We start from the raw sequence: 24,151 nt of genomic DNA, 5'->3' as shown, positions 1-24,151 counted from the left end.
TTACCAGCTTGCGGGCTTCCTCCCAGGCTCCTGCAGAGTGAGCACACGCATGCGCGCACGCGCACAGCCCAGCGGGGTGGAAAGCCTTCTCAGAAATTCTAGAGTTACCGGAGCAAATTTAGAGGGAAAGGACGAGAGGAGAAACAAAGGCTCCGACATCTGGGAACACGATCGAGGAAAACACGCGGAGGGTGTGCAGTGCTGAGTTGGGCGTGCCCGGCGGCGAGGGGTGCAGTCAGCCTCCACCGGGGTTGGTGCGGAGAACCCAGTGCAAGAAGGTGGAGGGTCAAGTTCACTCCCGCTGCTCTGTGCCTGCCCTCAACCGTGCAAGCACCACTGTCCTAGTCCAGCTCAAGGTCAGATGAAGCTCTGCTTTAGTATCTGTAGGGCTCCCTGAGTGGTGTTCAGACGACAATGCACATACCAAGTATTATAGCTGAAATAAGAGTGAGGGGGACATCTCATAGGAAGCGGACGGGCTAAAAACTAAAGCTGGGTTAGTTGTTGGGGAAGAAGAACAAAATGGATAATGAATGAACGGACCTTGTCCACCCGCCGGCCAGCCACCTGCCACCTCCTCTGACTGCGGGCCACCCTTCAAAACGACGGGACTGTTATGCCCAAGTCGTGGGCACGGGGGATGTAAATATTGGTCTAAACAACTGAGGCCTTGTCTAAACATTCAGAGGAGCAGAGGGAAAAAGGAGGACCAAAGGGGAAGAAAGGTTTTAGAAAAAAATCTAGATGTAGAGGTTTTGAAAAAAAGATTTTACTTATTTATTTGAGAGAGAGAGAACACAAGCAGGGAGAGGGGCAGATGGAGAAGCAGACTCCCCGCAGAGCAAGGAGCCTGTCACAGGACTCGGTCCCAGGACCCTGGGATCATGACCTGAGGTGATATCAGATGCTTAACCAACTGAGCCACCCAGGCGCCCCTAGATGTAGAGTTTTTTTTTTAAGAAAGATGAATGAAATGTCTGGAGTTTTGGTGTTCCTGGACTCCTACCCAGGATGAACTCCCCCCAAATTATTTCTAAATCCAAATCAGGGGCACCTGGGTGGTTCAGTCAGTTAAGCATCTGCCTTCGGCTCAGGTCATGATCTCAGGGTCCTGGGATGGAGTCCTGCATCAGGCTCCCTGCTCAGTGGGAGCCTGCTTCTCCATCTGCCCCTCCCCCTGCTTGTGCTCTTTCTCAAATATATAAAAATCTTTAAAATAAATAAATTCTAATCAGTATAACGAATTTTTTTTTCATGTAAAACTAACTATAAGCTGAGAACAGTGGCGACCGCGAAGGCTCTGGCAGCTTGGGACTGAGTGCAAGTAACAGAATCACCATGATTCTTCAGAGGCTCTTCAGGTTCTCCTCTCTCATTCGGTCTGCAGTCTCAGTTCATTTGAGGAGGAACATTGGTGTCACAGCAGTGGCATTTCATAAGGAACTTGATCCTGTACAGAAACTCTTCATGGACAAGACTAGAGAATACAGAACTAAGCAACAGGCATCTGGAGGACCCACTGATACTGGCCCAGAGTACCAGCAAGACCTAGAGAGGGAGCTTTTTAAGCCTAAGCAAACGTATGGTAAAGCAGACAAGAATATGTTCCCGGACTTCAAATTTGAGTATCCTAAATGTGAAGTCATTGAAAAACCCCAGTCCTGAAGAAAGGATGTAAAATTTATTTGGTAATTGGTCCTAGATTAGTTGTACAACTGTATCAGAATAAACATACATTTCTCAAAGAACATGTGGTATATATACACAATGGAATATTATGCAGCCATAAAAAGGAATGAGATCTTGCCATTTGCAACAACATGGATGGAACTGGAGGGTGTTATGCTGAGTGAAATAAGTCAATCAGAGAGAGACATGTATCATATGACCTCACTGATATGAGGAATTCTTAATCTCAGGAAACAAACTGAGGGTTGCTGGAGTGGGGGTGGGGTGGGAGGGATGGGGTGGCTGGGTGATAGACATTGGGGAGGGTATGTGCTATGGAGAGCGCTGTGAATTGTGCAAAGCTGTTGAATCACAGATTTGTACTTCTGAAACAAATAATGCAATATATGTTAAGAAAAAAAAAAGAAGAAGATAGCAGGAGGGAAAGAATGAAGGGGAGTAAGTCAGAGGGGGAGACGAACCATGAGAGACAATGGACTCTGAAAAACAAACTGAGGGTTCTAGAGGGGAGGGGGGTAGGGGATGGGTTAGCCTGGTGATGGGTATTAAAGAGGGCACATTCTGCATGGAGCACTGGGTGTTATGCACAAAGAATGAATCATGGAACACTACATCAAAAACTAATGATGTAATGTATGGGGATTAACATAACAATAAAAAATTTTTTAAAAAAGAATAAACATACATTTCTCAGCTGTCAAATGTTCTTTTAATTCTGATTCCAAATAAATTATTTGGTGATGTTGGGTGTACAAAAAAAAAAAAAACTAACTATAAGCATCTTTATATCTAAGGCAATATTTTTTCTCAGACATTCCTTAACCAAATTGCTCTCATAAAATCAATTGTCTTTCTGTCTGCCCAAGTCATTTCTGTGTACAAACACAGAAGACAATAAAGTAAACAGCTTTATTAAGAAACAGGAAGAATCCCATCCATCCATTTATGATCCAAATTCCAAACGCAGGAACCTCAGGGAGGACGGTGCTGGCAGCACCCCCGGGCAAACCCGGGGGACAGGCCTGGTTGGCTGGCGGTGGGAGTCCCACAAACATGGCAACCCAAGGAAGAGCTTCAGGCTCCCGGTTGGGCCAGAAATCCATCTAGGGCCTTGTCAAGCATATCCCTCCGGAATGTGGGAGCAAGGATTGGGCACCATAGCCCTGGAGCTCCTCTCCGGCTTCTCAGAGATTTGCAGAGACCACCGACTCTGACCCTCTTGGTTTACAGAGGAGGGACGAAGCACAAGCTGGCTTGCAGGGATTCCGGTGCTAATTAGTGCTGCAGACAAGACAGCAACTCTGTCTCCTCATCTAAGGACAGTCCCTTCTCATCTAAATGTCTGGGATCGTCGACAACCTCCGATGTCTACCAACCCCCACCCCTTTCCTTCCTGTGTCTCTCGCCCCTCTCTTGTCCTCCCTTCTCCTTATTCCTCCCCTGGCCATCCTTCTCCCTCTAGCTCTCAGACCCATGGCCATGCCGCCTGGCTTGGCAGAGACCTGATGCTCCATTCCCAGCTGGGAGCCTGCAGGGAAGACATTCAAGGCCACCTGGGCAGCCACCATGCTCAGGACCAGGACATCTCTCCACAGAAGGGCACACAGCTGAACCAGGCAGCTGATCCTTTTTCTTAAGCAATGTGGTTGCTAGCTGTCTGCCTCATTGGCGGTTTATTTCCTGTGCAACCAGCTGGTTAGATAGCTCCACAGCTTTGGGCTGTTCTTGGTTTCCTACTCAGTTAATAAGTCAGTCTCCCGTTACCGCATGAAACCACCATGTAGATGGAGCAGGGCGTAGGGAAGCAACGATTCTATCTCCAAAGAAAGCGACCGTGATAAGTAAGATGGTAGTGTTTCATGGGGAAGTGTAGCTGCTCATCACTGCTAATTAAAAAAAGGAATCACACCACGGAAAAATCTAAGCTCTTTAAGTTCCCAGAAAAAAAAAAATCTGAATTAACAATTATAAATCTCAGACATCACTCAGATTAGATAAAGAAGTATCGAAAGCTTACGTTTGTCACCTCTGTGGTGACAAAGGAGATTTAACTTATTATTTGCAGTTCACATTTTAAAAATAAAGACATTCTGGGGGGACTGAGTGGCTCAGGTCATGATTCCAGGGTCCTGGAATGGTATATGTGCTGCCGAAGCGAGCACCAGGGTCCTGGGATGGAGCCAGACGCAGGCTCGGGCTGGCATGAAGGGCTCCTGCTCAGCGGGGAGCCTGCTCCTCCCTCTCCCTCTGCCCCTCCCCCCCTTGTGTGAGCACTTTCTATCTCTCAGATAAATAAATAAAATCCTTAAAAAATAAAAATAAAGACATTTTGTGCATAAGAACTACCAAAGATTTTAAAACCATGCTGTGGGTGAAGAGCTAAACATTTTTCCAAGATCTTTTTGTGGTTGGCAACAATGTCCAACTCAAACTCCATTAAGCAGAAACAGTGAGTCAAAATAGCCCCTCAGCTGCAACATGGCCTATAACACTTAAGATATATTTAGATATAGTTCTGCTTATCAAAAGAATTCACGCTACTCCAGAACCTTCTGATATGTTAACCCCCATAGCAGCACAGGAATATTGACCCTTTCTGGGTAAGAGTTTACAAGAAGGCTCTGAGAGCTGAAACGTGTGCAGGAAATACCGCTTGGTGGGGGAGGGGGCCTATATTTCCAGACTCCTCCACAAAGTCTGGTCAGAATCGATGCGATAGGATCAGCAAAGCATAACTGCAAAGAAAACTGTCTGCGAAAGATAAAACCGGATGGGAAGGCAGATAAGCCCAAATTCCTGGTGCTGCCCAGATCCACAGCATCACCCGCCCTCACTGGGGGAGACACGCTCTCCGTTCAGGAGTGAAAATGCCAAACGAGGAGTCTGCCAAGCTCCCTGGAGGGCCTCTGAGCCGGGCAGGGCTCAAAGAAGGGATTTCCATCTGTGACAGGGAATCGCACTCCATATTCATGGCTTCTCAACTAAAAGGAGTGGCTATTTTCGTCAACTGAGCTCTCCCAAATTTTCTGTGGAGTCACACTACAAAGGAATAAATGAATGTTTTATCTGCTTGGAGGTGAAGACATGGAAAAGGAGATGAGCTCATTGGCTCTGACTGCTGTTTTTCCGTTTTGCTGTCAGACGACTGACAAGAGTAAGGATGAGGGGGAAGGAGGGAGGGAGGAAGGAAGGTAGGTAGGTTGGTAGGTTGGTTTTATAAAGTTTACCTTCCTAGAGAAAGTCACTGGAATAAACAGAAAGTGAAGGTTGACTGTCATCTCGCCCGTTTCACAGACCCTCACAACAACCCCACTGGGGTCCTACCACTTCCGCCACTGTAAGGAGGAGAATGACCGAGTTCAGAAAGGCTGTGCCCAAGGTCACACACTTAGTGACGTGACCTGATTTTGCACCCAAGTTTGTTGACCCCAGATCTTCCTTTGCAAGGTCGTAAGAGCCTCAAAAGTGGATCTCTCTTAACCTCTTAGTGTCGTCAACGACTCAAATGCTACCTCAGATGTCCTCACCTCTCCACCCGCTCCTGGATACACGGTCACTGCCCGCCTTTCTCCAGGCACCAGAAACTCTTCCAACAAAGATCCCCAGCGACCTCCAACTCACGGAATCAAGGGAAACCTCCGTGCTTACCTCCTGGATCTCTCTGAGGTATCTGACCTTTGCCTCCCTCTGATGTTTCTCCTCTCTGCTTCCATGACGCCACTTTCTCTGAGTTTCCTCCCCTCCTCTTGGCTTCTCCTTGACCTCTCTTCCCAGCTCCTCAGGCTGCCTGTGCCTTCAATGTCCCTGGTCCCACAGCTCCATGCTCTGCTCGCTGTCCACAGCCTCACTCTCTGGGAAGAGCTCACCTTCAGTGGATGCCACCACCCTTTCCAGGCCAACATCCCCCCAGACCCGCGTCTCCAGCTCTGAATCCCACTGGGACCCACCAGAACATTCCTCTTCAAGCTCTACAGGGCCCAGAACAGTTTTATGACCCACAACCAACCATCCTCGTAAATCAGACCCACAAGAACAAAAGCCCTACCCTCTCCTGTATTCTCCGTCTCAATTAATGGCAGCAGTTCCTCACCCTTGTGGCCAGAAATTGGGGAGAGCCCTCATCTTCCACCTCTCCCTCTGTCCCGTATCCCCACAGGTTCTCTATGGACAACATCTGTCTGGTCCAAGCTGCCACCCCATTCCCACTGCATTGCCTTAGCTCAGGCCTGCACCCTCCGTCACCCAGGCCATGGCAAGGAGCCTCCTCATGGGCTCCCCAACGCCGTTCTGGAACCCATCTTCCCTCACTGTCAGAGCAACCTGTCGTAAATGGATATCTGATCACCTCGTTCCCTTCCTGAATGCCCATCAACAGCTGCCCAAGGCCTACAGGGTAATAGGAGACTCTCCAGCTGCAAGGCCATTCATCCTAACCCCTGCCACCTTCCCAGTGCATTACTCACCCATGCACCCGCTATGCTACGGTAACTATGCACCCCTGCAGCTCCCAAAAGGGTACAGAGTGTGCATAACCTTCCTGGGCTTCGTGTCTACCGTTCCCTCCAGCTGGATGTTGGTGCTGCCCTGCGCTCAGTGAGCCGAACTCCCGTCCACCTGCCAAAGGAGCTCTAGCCTCCCCTCTGCTCCCTGGCTGCCCGCCCAGCCTGTGGTCCAGCACTTCCTACACTGCTCTCAAACTCCGCTCCTTGTCTGTCTCTAAACTAGACTGGGAGTTGCCCCAGGGCAGGATGTTCATCTTCTTTGTTCCCTGGTTACAATGTGGCAGAGAGCTGCTGCAGCTGATACATGAGCAGGAATCAAAAATGCTTATGGGCATATGAATATGAAAGCAAAGACAGTAAATAAAATATTAACACACCCAATCCACAGCATATTTTAAAAATACATTGTGACCAAGTGAAGTTTATCAGGGGAATGCAATGATGGTTCATTCTTAGGAAATCAATAATAACAATTCACAATATTAATACATCTAAGGAGAAAAATCATATGATTATCTCCTTAAACACTGAAAACACATTTGGCAAAATGTAACACCCATTTTTGATTAAAAACACCAAATAAAATAGGAATTGATGGACACTTCCTTAATTTATAAAACTATACGTATACCTCAGTCCAAAAGCCCACATCTTACTTAATGGGAAAACCTATACACCTATCAACTATACCACTACCATTTAACACTGTATCAGAGGCATGAATCAATGTAACAAAGAAGAGAAAACCATTAAAGGAATAAAAACAGCAAAGGAAAGGAGTAATGATATCTCTACTTGTATAAGATAAATTCTTCTGAAAATCCAAGAGTGCCAATTTTAAAAACTAATGAATACATTAATAGAATTTAACAAATAGGTTATAAAGTTAATATATAAATATCCCTCTTATATACAAACAATTATCAATTAGAAGATGAAAGTGAAGAGTTCATTTATAACAGCAATAAAAGATATAATACCTAAGAGTAAATTTAACAAGAAATGCACAAATTCTACAGGAGAAAAACCTTGAAAATTGCTGAAAAGTAGACTTGTTTTAATGGAATAACATTCCACGTTCTTGGGAAAGATTCAACATCATAAAGATGCCAAATGTCCCCCAGGTTAATATATAAATTTAACATGGTCCCAGTTAAAATAATTATTTTCTGGAGTTAGGCAAGTTGATTCTAAAGTTCATATGGGAAAACAGGAAGAACGACCAGGAAACTCCCAGAAAGGAAAGGTGCTGTTTGGGAGAGGGAGAGCTAGCCCTACCAAATATTAAAACTTACTACAAAGATTCTGTACTTAAAATAGCGCGTGGGCACCTGGGTGGCTCAGTTGGTTGGGCATCTGACTTGGTTTTGGCTCAGGTCGTGATCTCACGGTGGTGGGATTGAGCCCAGCATTGGGCTCCACACTCACCACAGAGTCTGCTTCTGATTCTCTCCCTGCCCCCAACGCATGCACACTCACGCCCTCTCTAAAGATAAAACCTAAAAAAAATAAAATAAAATAAAATAGCGTGGAACTGGCACATGAAGAGACAGATAAATAGCACATAGCAGAAGATCCAGAGACAGACCCAAGTTCAACTGAAAAGTTGGTTTATGATAATGACAGTATCTCAGATCAGTGGAGGGAAGATGGATGTTTTAAGAAAGGGCCTGGTGACAACTACAGACATTTAGAAAAAGATAAAACTGATCTGTACATTTCATTATACACCAAAGTAACTTCCCAGTGGATGAGACATCTAAATATTTAAAAGGAAGCCATAGGAATACTCAAAGAAAACAGGTGAATTCCTTTGAAACCTGGAAGTGCTAGGCAGACAGCCTTTGTAACCATGACTTGAAATCCAACTTTCTTAGATGGGTTCTGGAGCATCCCAAAGGCAGAGGTAAGCAGGATGACAGATACAAACTGATTTACTATTTTAATAAACATTTTTTTTAAGTAGTCTCCACACCCAGCATGGAGCCCAACACGGGGCTTGAACTCGAACCCTGAGATCAAGACCTGAGCTGAGATCAAGAGTTGGATACTTAACTGACTGGGCCACCCAGGAAGGCCTTGATAAAACATTTTTTAAAGACTTTATTTATTTGAGAGAGAGAACAAGTGAGAGGCAAAGGGAGAGGGAGAAGCAGACTCCCCGCTGAGCAGGGAGCCTGACTTGGGGCTCAATCCCAGGACCCTGAGATCATGACCTGGGCCAAACGCAGACACCTAACTGACTGAGCCACCCAAGTGCCCCTTGATAAACATTTTTAAAGTAATTTAGGAATACAGGTTTATTCCCTGTCCTTTGGCACCTATGCAAATGCACTCTACAAGATTTCGGACTGGTGCACTAAGTACGAAAGATCAGCAGGAACCCATTGAAACCGAGCTTCTTTGCCACAGTAAGACCATACAGGAGGTTTAAGAAAAGAGAGAGAGAGGGGTAAAGAAAAGATGCTACGGTCAGTCTGTGACCCAAGATAGTAAAAAGGAAATCAGTTTGTATTCCTGAAAAGAGACCAGGAACCCTGACAGATACCAGCCAACTTGCAACCTTTGCCAGGACGAAACAGAGCTAAGTCTGGCAGCCCTACAGACCTGGTGCTGAGACGTTCCCCTGAGGAACTCTTCCCCTTAGGAGGTCAGCACAGGGCGCGCCCACCCAACAGGTTTTCCAGAAAGGGCAGGCAACAGAGGAGTCCCAAGTGAGTGAACAGAAATATGAGGAAGTTCCTTTCCCCCCTGCATTACATTCCAGCCAAGAAAATTACTCAGCTCACCATCCTGACAACCCCACATATTTTCCCACCCCCTGCAAAGTAATGCTACCATCTGTGAGCCCAGGAAAAATAATCCTCTCTCTCTCTCTCAAGGTCGGGGGGGGGGGGGGCCTCCCATTCAGGCAGTTATCCTAACAGTGACCCTCAAGGGGTTTGGGGGGGGGAGTTTCCTTGGATTTCTCTGTTCCTTGCATCTTTACTCATGCTTCCTTTTTGTGACCTGAACCATATCGATCATTTGGAATTCCTGGGGAAAGAAATCGGGTTCATCTTCACTTTGCTGTAAGAGATCTGATGTATGGGGGGACGGGGGAGGCATATCCAAGTACAGTGCCCGGCACATACCAAAGCCAATAACTGCTAGCCGTTTATAATCATCATCATTACCATCACCATTAGGATTAGTTGATGAATGGCACAGTCTGTGATATGCCAAAGAGCAACTCATGGTGCCTAAATTTTATTGACTTAATCCTTCCAAATGCTGACAAATTACTAGCCTCAGCCATTTAAAAATCACATTTCTAATGCAATAATCCTATCTGCGATGTGTGTGGAAGACATTACTACAGCCCAGGGATTTTTACAAAGTGAATTAAGTCACTATAAAAACTGACCACGTTGGTTCACAATTAAAAGTCTGGTGGAATGAAATGCCATTATTCCATAGCTTGCTAAGCCCGAAGGAAGAGATTACCTTTCACGTGTCTCTACTGGGAATGTTTTTAGAATCCCTAAAATGTTTCCGGAATGTTCTCATTACTGATATTATCTATTAGCTGATCTTGTATCGAAAATATTTCTGAAATGGAAAAGATTTAAATCACGTGTTCTGAAAATTACCAAGTGTTCTTAAAAAGATTTCAGATAAAAGTCTCTCATAATTAAGCATTTAAAATGCAATATGTATTGTATCTATGAAGAATCACACCATGGCTTCTGGAGGAACTTTTCCATAGAGTTATTTTTTCATACCCGTTTTGGAGCTGGGAAAATACAGAAATACACACACACACACACACACACACACACACACACACACACACACATATTCCCCAAGTCTAGACTTACTTGGGCTCTGGCTATTTAGAGTCTACGTTTGGTGTTTTTAAAACCCTCTGACACATTCCTTTCTTTCATCTCTGTGATTCCTGGCCACCCTTCTCGGTACGGCTGTCTAATCTTCCTGATATTTCTGGGGCATAAATGGACCCAGAATACTTGACTGAGAAAAAAATCAGATAGGAATGTAGTTCTGGACTTTTTTTTTTTTTACATAAAAGATTTTCTTGTATTGATATGGAAATGGCAGATGCCCGAGACCCTTCTGCCAACCTGAAACATTTCTGCCTACTCCAGGGAATTCCTTTGGGCTGAGGTTTCTTAGGGCTTACACTGTTGTGTAAGTTCCTAAAAGTTCCGTCTCAGTTATCTGAATGATTGAGGATAGGCCCCAAATGGGAGATTCATTCCTTGGCCCTTATTTCTGCTCAGTGCCTTGACTGTGTGTAAAACAGGAAAGATGCTCATGCCAGTGGATCTGAAACAGTTTTATATTTACACACTGGAATTCTACCAGGGGCAAAAGGACTGTGTTCACCAACAAACCCCAACACATTACAAATCAGCATTCTTTTATCTGACCCCTTCTACTTACCAGCTCTAGAAAAAGACCTGATATAAACCCAGTGAGTACTTTTTTTACTGACAGAGGCAATAAAAGTCAATCCCAATGTTTTACAGTCTGCCACCAGGCACAGATCTTTACTCACCCAGGTAAGTTGTTATTTGAAGGGACAAACCCAGAGCATCATCAACAGGTGCATGAGATCATAGTTGCCATTCCTCCACTCCAGAGTCTGTTTTATTCCTCAATCTGCCTCCACTCCCTGCCTCTTTCCAGAAACCTCACACTCTATGCATGGAAAACCAAACCCATTATCACCCTTCTCCCTGAGCCACTCCCAAATATGTATCTCCTCCTGTTTCCTGCCTCAGTTAACACCAACCCCACCGGGCACAGTTAGGTGCAGTTCCCTGACCTAGAAACCTCTGAGTCCTGCTGCCTTCTGCCCTGAAGCCTTGGTCTCCTGTGGTCACATGACCCCCAAGAGTGCTCAGAATAGGGTAGTCACTCCTCAGGCCACCAGAGCCACTATCTAACTGCTGGGACCGGCCAGACACTCCCCCCCCCCCCCATGGGCTCACCAGCCCTTCACCTCCCCTCCTTAACCAACTGTCCCTGAGACAAAACTGGGGGGATTCAACAGGGCTTGCTATCTACAAATGAGTGCAGGGTGAGGACTCCAATAGCTGTATGATATTTGGAAAATGTACTGATGAAATTAGAAACTGAAAGTGGATAATGTTTGATAAAAAAAAAAAAACCCTAACTCAATAAAACATAAATCTAACAGTATCTTGGCTCGTTAATAATCATCAACGACCCCACATTTTTCTCGAAAGAAAGTTATAAATATGGGCAAAAACGGATTTACTCAAGGTCACAAAATGTAACAGCGGTGCAGAAAGAACTAAAACCACATCCATCCTAAAATAATAAAAGATTCCTGGATGTGCCACTCTGCCTCTGACTTCTAAACGTCCACCTAGGAGATTTTTAATACCACCCAGAAGAGTTTAGTACTCTGTTTAAGAAAATATTTCCTAAATACGGTTAAGCACCTTAGGTGAATTACAATGATGGTTTTTGCTAATTACCCCTCAAGAACATGCCTTTTTCTTCTAGACTCTTACTCTCCAGGGCAAACTGCATGTTGGAGTCACAGTAGCATCTCCTGGTCTAATGAAACTTAACTCTTTTGGTGCCTGAGGGCTACAGAGATCCATAGCTTGCTCATAAATCCAGCCCTGGGAAGAAGTGAGGCCTTATGTCTGAATTCTGTGGGCCTCCATCCATCCTGCTCAAGAGAACACAGCATGTGTTTCCTTAAAATATCGCAGGCTTTAAAAGGAGAATGGAAATTCTACCTCATCTGAGGGTACCGATGCTTAAAAAAGGAGGGAAAACAAAGCTGAAATTTTATTATTATTATCCTGAGAAACGTGCAGAAGATTTGTAGTTAACACTGAGGCCCCATACCTCATGACTAACAAGGAGGCGATCCAGGTCACTGTTGTTTCTGGCTAAGCCTTGCGCAGCCAGGCAACTGTGGTCCTGGGTGATACTGATGTGTTGCCAGCAAGTGACCCCACTCAGCCCTCCCCATGACTGACAGCTCTCCCCCAGACATGTCTGGGGGCAGAGCACTGAGGCTCAGAGACCCCTGACCGCTTCCCCAGGTCACTTTAATTTCATCACGTAAATACAATTGTCAAATATATTGAACTGTAACACCGGGAATGGATCTTCCAGGTGCTTCCAACAAAACCCCAAATCGACTTTGTCACACAAGTCCACAACACAGGATGGATGCATTTGAATTTCACATTTGTTTCTTCTTCCTATAGTTTCTTTCCCTTCTTTGTTTGTATGAAAAGAGTAGATTTTGATTTAGTTTTGCACACAGGAGCAAACACCACCACCACCAAGCTATTTAAGAACAGGTCCTTAAGAATGTTCTAGAATGCTTTGGTAGACTGCAACTTACTAGGATTGCCACCTATCAGATAATATCTTTAAGAACCAAGGTTTTTCAAAATTTATCAGAGGGTCTAGTCTGGTTGTACCATCTCACAGTGCCCCACATCTTCCTCTCAAGCACTTATGGCAAATGGGAACAAATTATGAATTCATTTTGTGGTCAACGTTTGTATCCCCCATTTGAATATAAGCTCCATGGGGACAAGGACTGTAAATACCCGTTATTTTGTTGCTGTGCCTAACAGTGCCCTGAATGCAGCAGGAAATCAGAGACTATTAATAAATGATCAAAAGAAATCACTCACACAAATGTGTGTGAGTGAAGCAGTGTTAAATTGGAGAATATAGAATGTAAGCGTAAAATAAGCTTTTAGATTTCCTGAGATTGTTCTTAGGGGAGTCTGGGCAGATTTATTATCAAACTACAAAAATGGCATACTGACAACAACCCACAAGTTAATTATTCTTGAGATAAATTCGGGATTCATAAAACCAATTCTCTGGGTGGTAATTTTCCACATGTAAAATTTTTACAACTTCTGTGGGTATGTTTAATTTAACCCTTGCATATGAAAACACTGATGTGTGTGAATTTGGATAGGCAGATGAGGCAAGCAGATGCAGTTACTGCTCAATTTCACGACTCAAAATCACAGTATTTCATTTCAGAAGTCACAGAAATATAAATCAGAAAATGCCACTGAGCAGTGTCAGAAACCCCCACAGCTATGCACTGTTTTCTCGATATTTCTCTCTAACCATTGATAAAAACTCTTTGAAGTGGAAGAGTAAATATTATCATTTGATAGTACTTGGACCCAACAGTGCAAATACAATTGCATTGTGTTACACTCTGGGGTCCCGCACACACCACGCCGCAGCGTTGCCATGGAGGAGCGAATGTGCTCAGGGCTGAGCCGGCCGCGAGGCAGCCCCGCTCCCAGGAGCTCCTACCCCTAATCTTCCGCGGGCAGACACGCGGGATGTTAAGGGTGACACGCCGGCATTCGAGTATGATTTTCTGTTTTTGTCATCCTGGGAACGAAGGCCCACGAATAGGCCATGGGAAACGCCAAGCCCTAAGTATCGGCTTGCTTTCACCACTCCCACGGGCCTGTTCGGAAGGATCACGGGTGGCTGGGGGGAGGAGACCCTAAGGAGCCGGCCGGCAGTGCCCGCGCGAGGCAGAAAGGAAGCCTCCACGAGCAGGTGCCGGCTGTCCCCCCGCCTGCCACACCGCAAAGGTTGGCGGCGCGCGGACAGAGGGTCTCCGGGGAGGGCGCCCCGCGCAGGTCCAACAGCAGGTCCCGGCAGGTGCGGGGAGCACAGCGAGCTGTTGGGAGTGGAGGGCAGCGGGACGGATGAGTTGGGGCGTACCCAGTGGGCGGAGAGGCCTGAGTGCACCTCCCGGCTCTGTGCCCCGGGGCGGCCTGGCGAGCGAGAGGCGCCGGCTCGCCCCCCGGGGCCCCTCCGGCCGACGCCCGCCCTGGCCTCCCCCTCCCCCCCACGCTCCGGGGCCGCCCTCCCTCCTGCCCCCGCGCGGTCTCACCTTGCCGGGGAAGGGCCCTGGGAGGAGCAGCTTCAGCGCCTGCCTCTTCAGCTCCACCAGGCGGGCGTTGCAGTTCTCGCACCAGACGCCGCGGTCCGAGCCGGGGGAGGAGCCGCCGCCGCTGCCCGAGCCCGGGGAGCCGGTGCCGAAGCCCGGCGAGCCGCCCAGGGAGCCCGGCGAGCTGGTGCCGATGCCCGGGGAGGCGGGGCCCGGGGAGCCCGTAAAGGAGCTCGGGGACGAGGTGCCCGAGCCGGGGGACGGGGTCCCCGACGAGCCGAGCGCCGAACCCGCGCCCTCGGGGGTGGGCCGGCTGCCCGCGCGCGACTCCTCGTACGCTTTCCGGTACCAGCTCTCGGGGGAGAAGGGCGCCGCGGGCTTGGTGGGCGAGCAGACTTCATTCACCTGCGGGGGAGACGTGCGGAGTCAGGGGCAGAAGGGCGGCGGGTTCCCGCGCCCCCGGGCCGGGCTGGGGGCGCCCTCCCGTTGGCCCGGGATCCGCGCGCCCCCGAGGGTCGGGCCGAGGGCCAAGGGGCGCGCGTTTGGGACCTCTCCGAGCCCTGCGGCCGAATCTGCTTGCATCTGCCCCGTTAATCGTCCTTAAGTAGGTCCCGGCTTCCCGGGCGCCGGCGGATTCCTCCTCGGGTCGGGAGGAGAGGGCTCGCCCCAGGGGCTTCCCATGGTTTCTGCAGGGAGAACCCATACAGTCAGCGCCCCGCGCTTTTGAATCCGACACCCATTCCAGAAAGAGCCCAGGTTCAAGATCCTGGAAGACGCTATGGCGGGGGGCGTGGTGGGGGGGGCATCTGGGTTTTCATTCATTTGGGGTACAGCCCTCCGGATCCTGAAGGTAAATGGAAGGCTCCCCCCGCTCCAGGGCAATGATCCCGAGGAACGGCAGAGCATTCATGGACACTCCCCCGCCCCATTCGGCTTAACTATGCCTGGAAGTGCATGAATGCCGCAAAAGTTAGGGGTGCAGGCACCGCCAGGAACGCGAGGACTGGGAAAATTCCGAGGGCCAGGCGAGTGCGCCGGCGTCCTCGCCCGCGGACCCGCCTCGGTGCGCGCACGCCCAGCCCGCCCGGCCGAGGCGCCTCTGCAGCCGCAGGAGAGCTCGCGGCCGCCCTCCGGGGCCGCACGGCGCCGGGAAAGGGGGACCCCGGCCGAGGGGACTCTGGTCAAGCGCCTCCGCATTGTACCCGTCACAACTTACCCCGTATTTCTTGCCCCTGCTGGAGACCGCCAGCCTCTCTTTATTCCCGGCTACCGAATTCATGGTGGCTTTTCCAAAGGAGAGTGTCTAAATGTTCCAGCAACGCTACATCCAAAAGGTCTTCCAACCCTGAAGGGTCCCCCCGTTGTCGGGGGCTGCCTCTTGGCCCTCAAGTCAAGGTTTCTTAATGGGGGGGGTGAAGAATCAAAGCTAAATGGAGCCCAGAAGTAATAGCACTAATTTGCAGAACGGGTTGGAGTGGCTGGTTTATTCTTCTCTTCAAATAATGCTTTTCCTCATCCTCTTCTGCCTCCTCCAGTCACACGTTCTCTTCTCACGGTCACATCCAGATAATTAGCATTTTCCTCAGCCAAGTGGGTCCGTTTTCCTCCACGAGGGAAGCGAGGCGGGCAGCCGGGCACACGCAGCTGCAGGGGAAGGTGGGCGAGCCCTTGCCGCGCCTCGCCTCCCGCCCGCGAGCCGGCGGTGGGAACTTGCCTCCTTCACGGAGCTCGGTAACTGAGTTCAAAGAAATTCTCCCAAAATATAAAGATCCAGACTCGGGGAGGAGCCTCGGCGCGTCGCGGAGCCAATATCCGCCGGCCCGCTCGGCCTGACAGTCGCGCGAGGGCAGGGAGAGGCGGCTCGGCGTGGCCCGGGCGCCGCCGCGGTCAGCGCGCGCGTGTGCGCCCGGGCGCAGCGCAGAACCTCGGGAACAGCCGCCCCGCCGCCTGGGAGCCCGCCGCCTGGCTGCCGCCGCCGCGCCGGCCGGGATCCATTTTATGTTGCGGCGCGCCCGCCTGACAGTGCGAGGCGAGCGCCGGGGGGCGGGGGTCGTAAATCTCGTCCCTTGCGGGGAAGTTCCTGGAGAGTGGCCCGTGGCCAGGGCCCTAATGAAACGCCACTGCGCGAGGCTGACGCGGAGGGGCAGCGCCGAGCGAAAGGGCTGGACAGAAATGCGCCCAAGCCTCCCCGCCCCCAAGTTCTTTCTCTTCCTGGCAAGGCTTGCAGTTCTGCCTTTGAAACGCCGTGTAAAAGGGACTGAGTCACAAACAAGTCCACAAACATGCCGGGTCCTCCCCCCGCCCTTTGTTCTCCTAGACCTGCCCTGCAAACCTTTTCTGGAATTGCCCTACCAATCCCCGGCCGGCCGGGGACTGGAGGAACAGGGGGTAACGGGAGGGACTGGGGGGGCACGGGGGGGCGGACACCCACCCAGCCACAGCCAGAGGACCTGGGGGACGTCGACCCCCGCCCCGCACGCCCCAAGCTGCGACGTGCCGAGCCGCCCAGGGCTGGCCCAGGTGAGTCCGGGATCGGGCTGGCTACCACTGGGCAGGGGAAACTGAGGGATTCGCCGCGGTCCACAAGCGCAGCGCGGGCCGCGCGGGCCTGGAAAGGGGGTGTGTGCGGGCTGACCTCGCTTCGCCGCTCCGGGATCGGTCCCCTCGGCACCCCTCCTTCCCTTTCTTCCCGCACCTGGGGCCCGCGGAGCACCCGGCCACCGCCCCCTGTCGGATCCCGCGCCACCCCCGGCGCAGCGCCGGGGAGTGCAGGAAACCGGCATATGCCAGGCTCCACACGTGGCTGCTCCGGGGTGTCATTTTTCATCTCCCGGGAGGACATTTCTCCTGGTGAGCCGGCAGGTCTGTTTGGTTGTGACCTTTAATTAACACCCCGCCAGACGCCTGGAGAAGGACCGGCCCAGTGCGGGATCACGTGAGGTGTAATGGCATCTCCGCGCCCGGAGGCACCCGCCTGGGGGTGGGCGAGGGAGCAAAAGATGTTTGGGGCTTTCCAATCGCTGGCTTCCTTCTGAGATAGGGAGGGGGCAGGAAGACAACCTTCTGAAGGTGCTGAAACCCTGGGGCAACGCCCCTCCCGCCTTGCTCGGGGAAAATTCCTTCTGTGCCTCCCTCTCGCTGCCATCCACCCACCCCACCCCACCCCCTCGCCGCAGCCCCGGCGTGGGAAGATTTCACAGGCACCAAAGCGAGGTAAGAAGGTCAAAATGAAGATGTTGACAGCAGTGTGGAAGTTTCCATTACGTTCCAGCTTCCAATTTAAAAGCGATCACATCGAGAGAGGACCTGAGGGGGGCAGGTACGCCTCCAGGTGGCCCACCGCGGCTCCCAGCCACATCTGTATTCCGCAGGGGTGCGGCTGGAGATGGCCTAGCCATTAGCTCGGCGCTGCGCAACAGCAGCGTGCGGCCCCCTGAAACGCACCAGCGGGTGAAGCCGCGGCGGGTGGGGGTGGTGGGGAGGTGGGGTGTCCAAAGTGAACTGTTCGGAGCTGCGAGATCCACCTTGAAGACTGAGGTCTGCTTTGCATCCCCAAGTAGCTGAGTCCCCAAAGCGTGTTTAGTGGGCTCAGAGCGCCCTCTGTTGATCACAGTCTACACCCGGAGGCCCCGCCGGAGAGCTCGGTTCGAGGCTTTTTTTTTAAAAGTGGACGTAACATTTACACACAGTGAAATGCACAGATCTTAAGGGTACAGATCTGTGAATTTTGGTAAATCTAGGCTCCCGGATAAGCCACCACCTCAGTCAAGGTATAAATGTCCGTTCCTGCACAGAGTTCTTCCCTGCCTCTTCCCAGGCCGTCCCCACCCCTCGCACACAGCCCCTGCTCTAATTTCCATCACCATCCGATTAGTTTTGTCTGATCTTGAACTTTTTATTCGTTGACTCCAGGCGGTGTGCATTCTTTTGTGTTTGGCTTTTGTCGCTTAATATAAAGTTTCTGAGCTTCATGTTGTTGGGTACGGGTCTGTATTCAGCCTGTACTCTGTTTTTCATTCCTTTCTCTCCTGCCTTCTCTTTGTTAACTGAATATTTTGGGGGATTCCGCTTTCATCCCTCTACTGGACTCTGAGCTCTAATGATTATAATGTGCATCTTTAATTTATCATGGGCCATTTAGAGTTAACATTGAGCCATTTCACCTAAAATGGAAGAAACTTGCAAAAGTAAATCCCATTATACCTCCCTCTTTTGTGCTATTTGGATAAATTTTATATCTACCTACATTAGAAAACCCACAATACAATCTTACCAATTTTATTTTAAACAACCTGTTGTCTTCTAGTGAAACTAGAAAGTTTTAAATATAGTTTTTTCTATGTACCCAGTTTTGCCATTTCTGGGACTCTTAATTTTTTTCCCTATTGAGCCAACTTTCCAACTGGGTCATTTCCCTTCAGACTGTAGGACACCCTTTAGCATGTCTTGTACTGAGGGTCTCCTGGCAACAAATTCTCTCAGCTTCTGCTTGCCTGAAAATGTTTGTGTTTTTTTTCATATTCTGTGTTTGAAGAATAGTTTAACTGGATGTAGAATTCTTGGTTGACAGTTATTTTTCTTCCAGCTTTTTAAAGATGTCAATCATTGCCTCCTGGCCTTTTTTGTTTGTTTGTTTTTCTTTTGATTTTTATTTTCATTTCATTTACTTTTTTTTTTAAGAGAGAGAGAACAGGAGAGAGAGACTCTCAAGCAGACACTCACTGAGTGTGGAGTCCAGCTCGATCTCAGGACGCTGAGACCATGACCTGAGCCAAAATCAAGAGTTGGACACTTAACTGAGCCACCCAGGCCCCCCAGCCTTTTTTGCCTCTGATTGGAGATGAACAGTAATTCTATAGGAATTCTTCTTGTGTGTAATATGTCCTTTTTCTCTGGATGCTCTGAAGATTTTCCCTTTACCATTAATTCTCAACAATTTGACTCTGATGCTCCTAGATGTGGTTCTCTCTGTACTTATCCTGCTTGAGGTTTGCTGAATTCCTAGGACCTATAAGTTAATCTAGAAGTTTTTCAGCAAATTTGGGGTCATTTCAGCCATTTTTTATTCAAATTACTTTCTGCCCCATTCTCTCTTTCCTCTCCTTCTGGGAGTCCAATTACATGCATATTATTATACTACTTGAATTGTCTCATAAGTTACTGAGGTGGTTCTATTTATTAACATCCTTACTCCTCAGTTCTTCAATCTGGATAATTTCTGGCAATCCTTTATTAAGTTCACCAAGCATCGCTTCTGCTATCTCCACTCTCTGTTAAGAATATCCAATAAGGGGCGCCTGGGTGACTCAGTCAATAAGCATCTGCCTTCGGCTCAGGTCATGATCCCAGGGTCCTGGGATCGAGCCCCACATCAGGCTCCCTGCTACACGGGGAAGCCTGCTTCTCCCCCTCCAACTCCTCCTGCTTGTGTTCCCTCTCTTGCTATGTCTCTCTCTGTCAAATAAATAAATAAAATCTTAAAAAAAAGAATATCCAGTAAATTCTTTATTTTAGATATTGTAATTTTTAATACATGCTACATACATACATAGTTTCCATTTATCTGCTTCTTTTTCCTTTAAATCCTTGAACACAGTCATGAGAGCAGCTTTAAATTTCTTGTCTGCTAATTCCAACATCTGGCTCATTTGGGGGTCACTTTCTATGAACTGATTTTTCTCTTGACTCTGAATCCCATCTTCCTGTTTCTTTTCATATCCGATATCCAATAAAATTTAACTACATGCTGAATACGGTGGACATTACATCATAGAGATGCTGGATTCTATTATCTTCCTTTAAAGAGTATTGATTTTGTTCTACAATAGGCAGTTAAGCTAGTTATGGATTACCTTAAACTTGTTAGCAACTTGGCTTTATGCTTTGTTAGACCAGATCTATGTCAGCTGTGGCTTATTATCTAAGAAAAATTCCTTGGTCCTGAGACTTGTTCTTAACCCCTAAAGTGGGGCACTTCTAGGATTTCAGTAAAAAGCCCAAAGTGTTTGCCAGACCCTCTCACTTGGGACCTACAGTCCATGCTCTGCTCCCCGTAGTGATAGCAGCTGAAGTCAATTCTTCCAGCTTCTAGATCCTGCTTTCCTCTGACTTCCTGTAGCTCTCCCATGTATACAAAATTCAAAAATATCAGCCAAGGACTTGGGGGAAATTGCAGATTTTAGGGCTGCCTCTCTCCTTTCCAAGATTCTCCTTCTCCCTTTCCAGTGACAGCCCTTAACTCCACCAGGTAATGCCTCACACCAGAAAGACTGGCTTTCTCAAGTTACAGCCGCTGTGCCCAGCATACTGGAACAGACCCATATAATCCTTCTTTCAGGGACTGAACCCTTGACTCCCCTCTGCCGCTGCCTACTTCTGGCCACTCTTCTGTGCCTTTAAATAGGCTATTTGTTGTTGTTATCCAGCTTGTAATTGTTTTCTTTGGGGAATTCAATTGTATATAAAGTACGCCCCAGTTTTAGTCTTAATGGTGGCTTTTTCAAGTCTACCTTAGGTTTTTGAAATTCCTGTAGTTTCAAGGGTTTTTATTCTGTAATTAGCAGCCTAAAAAGTTAGTCTTTGAAGAATCTAACTATATATTGCTTCTTGGCCTTTTGGCTAAGATCAAGTGTTAAGAGTCTTAACTATATTTTCTGTTGGACTGAAGGTTCTAATGATGCAACCAGACCCTTCACTGATAGATAGATAGACATATCTAACATATAGATTTCTTACCTTTTCACAGTTGAGGACATTAACAGCATTACTTCAAAAACACACACACACCTTATTTTATGAATGAAGAAACTACATACTGGCTTCTAAAAGCTGAGCACTTCTCTAAACACCAATCTATTTATTCCATTGATACCCTTGGGTGAAACAATATCTCCCTGTTACATCCACAGGTACAAAGTGCAAAAACACTAAGGTCTATTACTTGGCTAAGAATGAAATTCTTATTCCATATTCCTTGTTGCTTAATTATTAAGTGGACGTAACTTCTTTGGGAATGTTTCATGGGACTTTTACATTGTCAGAAAATGCAATTTAGCTTTCTCATTATTTAAATCTCAGGGAGAAGTAGCTCATAAATTTTTATAGCTAAATATATTATGGCACTGTATTTTTGAAAGTCTAAAAGAATAAATCAAAAATTAAGAAATAAAAACAAAATCAGGCTGGCCACTTCTAATTGCTAAGCAGAGGGCAACAGATAACATATTCCACTCCTCTTTAATACTTTTCTTTTGAAATCACTTCCCTAATGGTTTGGGCACAAACATGCCAGCAGAACCAGTGGGCTGACTGCATGTGCCAGAGGCCATTGAGTTTCTCCTTGAAAGGTAATTAAAGCAGCTTACACTGTCCATGTGGTATCTTGATGAATATGCACACAATATTTGCATTTGATCTACTGGTGTTCTGGGGACCATATGATCATGTGTGGGCTGCCAAAGGGTCATCAGCAAGCTGGTAACTTTCATTTGCGTGCTTGGTCACCACTGTAGTGTAAGAGGACGGTTCTTACCCTGCAAGTGAAGGAAGGCTCTCCATTCTTGGACTATCATTTCAATCACTAATCATTTTATCCTTATAAATTCTTTTTATGCTAACCTCCAAGTTTGAGTTCAGTCCCAAGTTAACCATAGATAAAACTAGAGAAAGAGAAAGGGTGTGAACCAAATTTGTGTGGCTGGAGTGATAAATATTTTATCATTATTTTTATTTTGCTTTCAGGCTGGGGAAGAAAAGACCAGTTATTGAAAACAGAGAGGAAGACAATGTGCTCAGCCCACGGACGTCATGGATGTGACAGCCATGAACCACACCGCCACTTATCACAAGAAGTAACCTGCTTTGAAAAGGGATCAGGGCATCCCACGTGTCGCTGTTTATAGTTATGAAGGAAGAGAAACAACCTACACATACATCTGTAGAGGATGGGTTTAATAACTTACACTGTGCTCAGACAGGAAATACCATGCAGCCATTAAAAATGTTTTCATAAAAGAAGAATTTTATGGAAGTAATAGAAAAACAGTGATGATGTGTTAGAACTAAAAACTTTAGGTAGGTACAGTATAATGATAACTCAGTGGAAGTATATAATCAGAAAAAAAAAAGAATCCAGGAAATCGAATAGAATCCATCCAAATATTGAGTATAACAGCTCTCTGGGAGTTTCCAATTCTATTTTCAGAGACAAATGTAATTTTGTTATTATTATAAGAAAAAGGTTACTAAAATAAGAAAAGAAATCAGAGCAAGTTTTGATTTTTAGGAAAGGGATCACAAGGAGCTAGAAGGTAAAGGATAGGGCTGCCCCACAAACATCCTTGGTCATACGTGTTCAGGCACGTACACGGGCGCACGCGCGCACGCACACACGCACACACGCGCGCGCCTGCATGCTTAGTTGAGGCCGGGATACAAAACAAAACCAAAGCAAGCCAGGGAAGGAAATGAGTAGAGGATGTTGGTGATTAAATAGTTTACAATAAAATAGGTTTTCCAAGCACTTAACCAAAAAAAGAGAAGAAACTAATCATACTTCATTTATCTGTACCACTTCTTAAGTTTGGAGTTAAAACTATAAGAGGGAACTCAGAGCTCTTTAGAGGTGAGGCGGCTTGCCCAAAGACAAGGACCAGCCAACGGAGAGTGCCCAGGAAAAAACCAGAGCCTTCTTTGGTCCCCAGTCAGGAGCCAGGAACAGCTGGTTGGCAACAAGTAGAAATAAGAACGGTGTGACAGTCCTGGACATGAAGTAAAACCAAATCACATCTGTTGGATGACTGCTCCGATGAACTAAGGGCAGAGGTAGAGCCAAATGTCATCATGTGGGTGCCAGAGAACACTGTCATTTAAAATTTCTAGAACAGCATTCCGCTTACAGGCAGGTCAAGTACAGCCCAGCACAACAAAGGAAACAGAGTCAGGGGAGGTCGGAGAAGGGTGGGCTACTCCCACTGGAGGGGGCAGCGAGGGACCCCTGGGGAAAGAGCCTTTGACAGGGCGGGGCAAGATGGAACAGGGATTAGGAAAAGGTAGAACAGACATCAGACAAGGAACAGCGAAGTCACAAGGGCGCCATTTCTCCAAATAGATGTACCTATTAGGAGGTAAAAAGCAATGGGAGATGTTCTAATTTGATAACCAGAAAATAACCTAATCCCCAAGCAAAAGATGTGAACACGTATTTCACCCAAAAAAGTGGACAAATAGCTTAATAAGCTCATGAAACCATGCTCAACAGCATTAGTCATCGTGGAAATGAAGATTAAAAGCCACAATGAGGTACTACTGGAACAGCTGACATCAAAAAGACACAACAGCAACGATCATGGAGAATATGGAGAAATGGGGGCTCCTGGGCATTGCTGGTGGGAATGTTAGATGATGTGGCCACTTTGGAAAACAGTTTGGCAATTTCTCAAAAAGTTCAATAGGAAATTACTGTCCTACCCATTAATTCTACTCCTAAGTATCTATCCAAGAGAAAAAACCAAAAATGAAAAAACGTGTGTATGTCCACACAAAAGCTTGCACATAGCAGACTTGCTCATAGCAGCATTATTCATAATAGCCCCAACATGGAGAGAACCTAAGTGGCAGCGGCTTGCGAAGGAAGGGATGGACAGGCCGAGTGAAAGAAACCACACCTGAGAGACCACACACTGTAGGATTGCTTCTAGGTGAAATGCACAGAAAAGTCAAATGGTGGAGATAGAAAGCAGATCTGCGGTTGCCTGGGGATCAGGGAGGGACGGGGATTAGCTGGCCTGAGGGACCTCACAGGGTGATAGAGACTGCTGTATGGTGGTGGCCACAGCTGAACATCTACAAAAACAAAAACAAAAGTGTGCGTGAGTAGGATGAGTTTTTCTTTTTAAATATTTATTTATTTAATTTATCTATTTATAGCCCGTGATGGGGGAAGGAGCAGAGGGAGAGATAGAATCTTCGGCAGGCTCCCAGTGCGGAGCCTGACACAGGGCTCGAGCTCATGACCCTGAGA

At 47.6% G+C, this 24,151-nt stretch overlaps 2 protein-coding genes and 1 pseudogene across 2 annotated transcripts in view; 2 read left to right on the top strand and 1 right to left on the bottom strand.

Annotated features, from left to right (window-relative positions):
• Positions 1 to 16,234, bottom strand: part of KIF26B (kinesin family member 26B) — a 442,287-nt gene extending 426,053 nt beyond the window's left edge. The window contains exons 1-2 of the mRNA XM_027612815.2: positions 15,347 to 16,234; positions 14,134 to 14,535 (exon numbers count right to left, since the gene is read on the bottom strand). Of these exons, the coding sequence (XP_027468616.1) occupies positions 14,134 to 14,535; positions 15,347 to 15,409 (465 nt within the window). The 5' untranslated portion in view covers positions 15,410 to 16,234. The remainder of the gene's footprint in view (positions 1 to 14,133; positions 14,536 to 15,346) is intronic.
• LOC113933086 (ATP synthase-coupling factor 6, mitochondrial-like) lies at positions 1,320 to 1,665 on the top strand. The gene has a single exon (XM_027612816.2). It carries the CDS (start codon positions 1,339 to 1,341, stop codon positions 1,663 to 1,665), a length of 327 nt encoding a protein of 108 aa, XP_027468617.1. The 5' UTR covers positions 1,320 to 1,338.
• Positions 16,235 to 20,728: 4,494 nt separating the features above from the next.
• On the top strand, positions 20,729 to 20,863 carry LOC113933808 (annotated as a pseudogene).
• Positions 20,864 to 24,151: the final 3,288 nt, after the last annotated feature.

Source organism: Zalophus californianus, chromosome 10 (genome assembly GCF_009762305.2).
Source record: "Zalophus californianus isolate mZalCal1 chromosome 10, mZalCal1.pri.v2, whole genome shotgun sequence".
Taxonomy (NCBI): domain Eukaryota; kingdom Metazoa; phylum Chordata; class Mammalia; order Carnivora; family Otariidae; genus Zalophus; species Zalophus californianus.
This window is presented reverse-complemented; position numbering and strand designations above follow the sequence as displayed.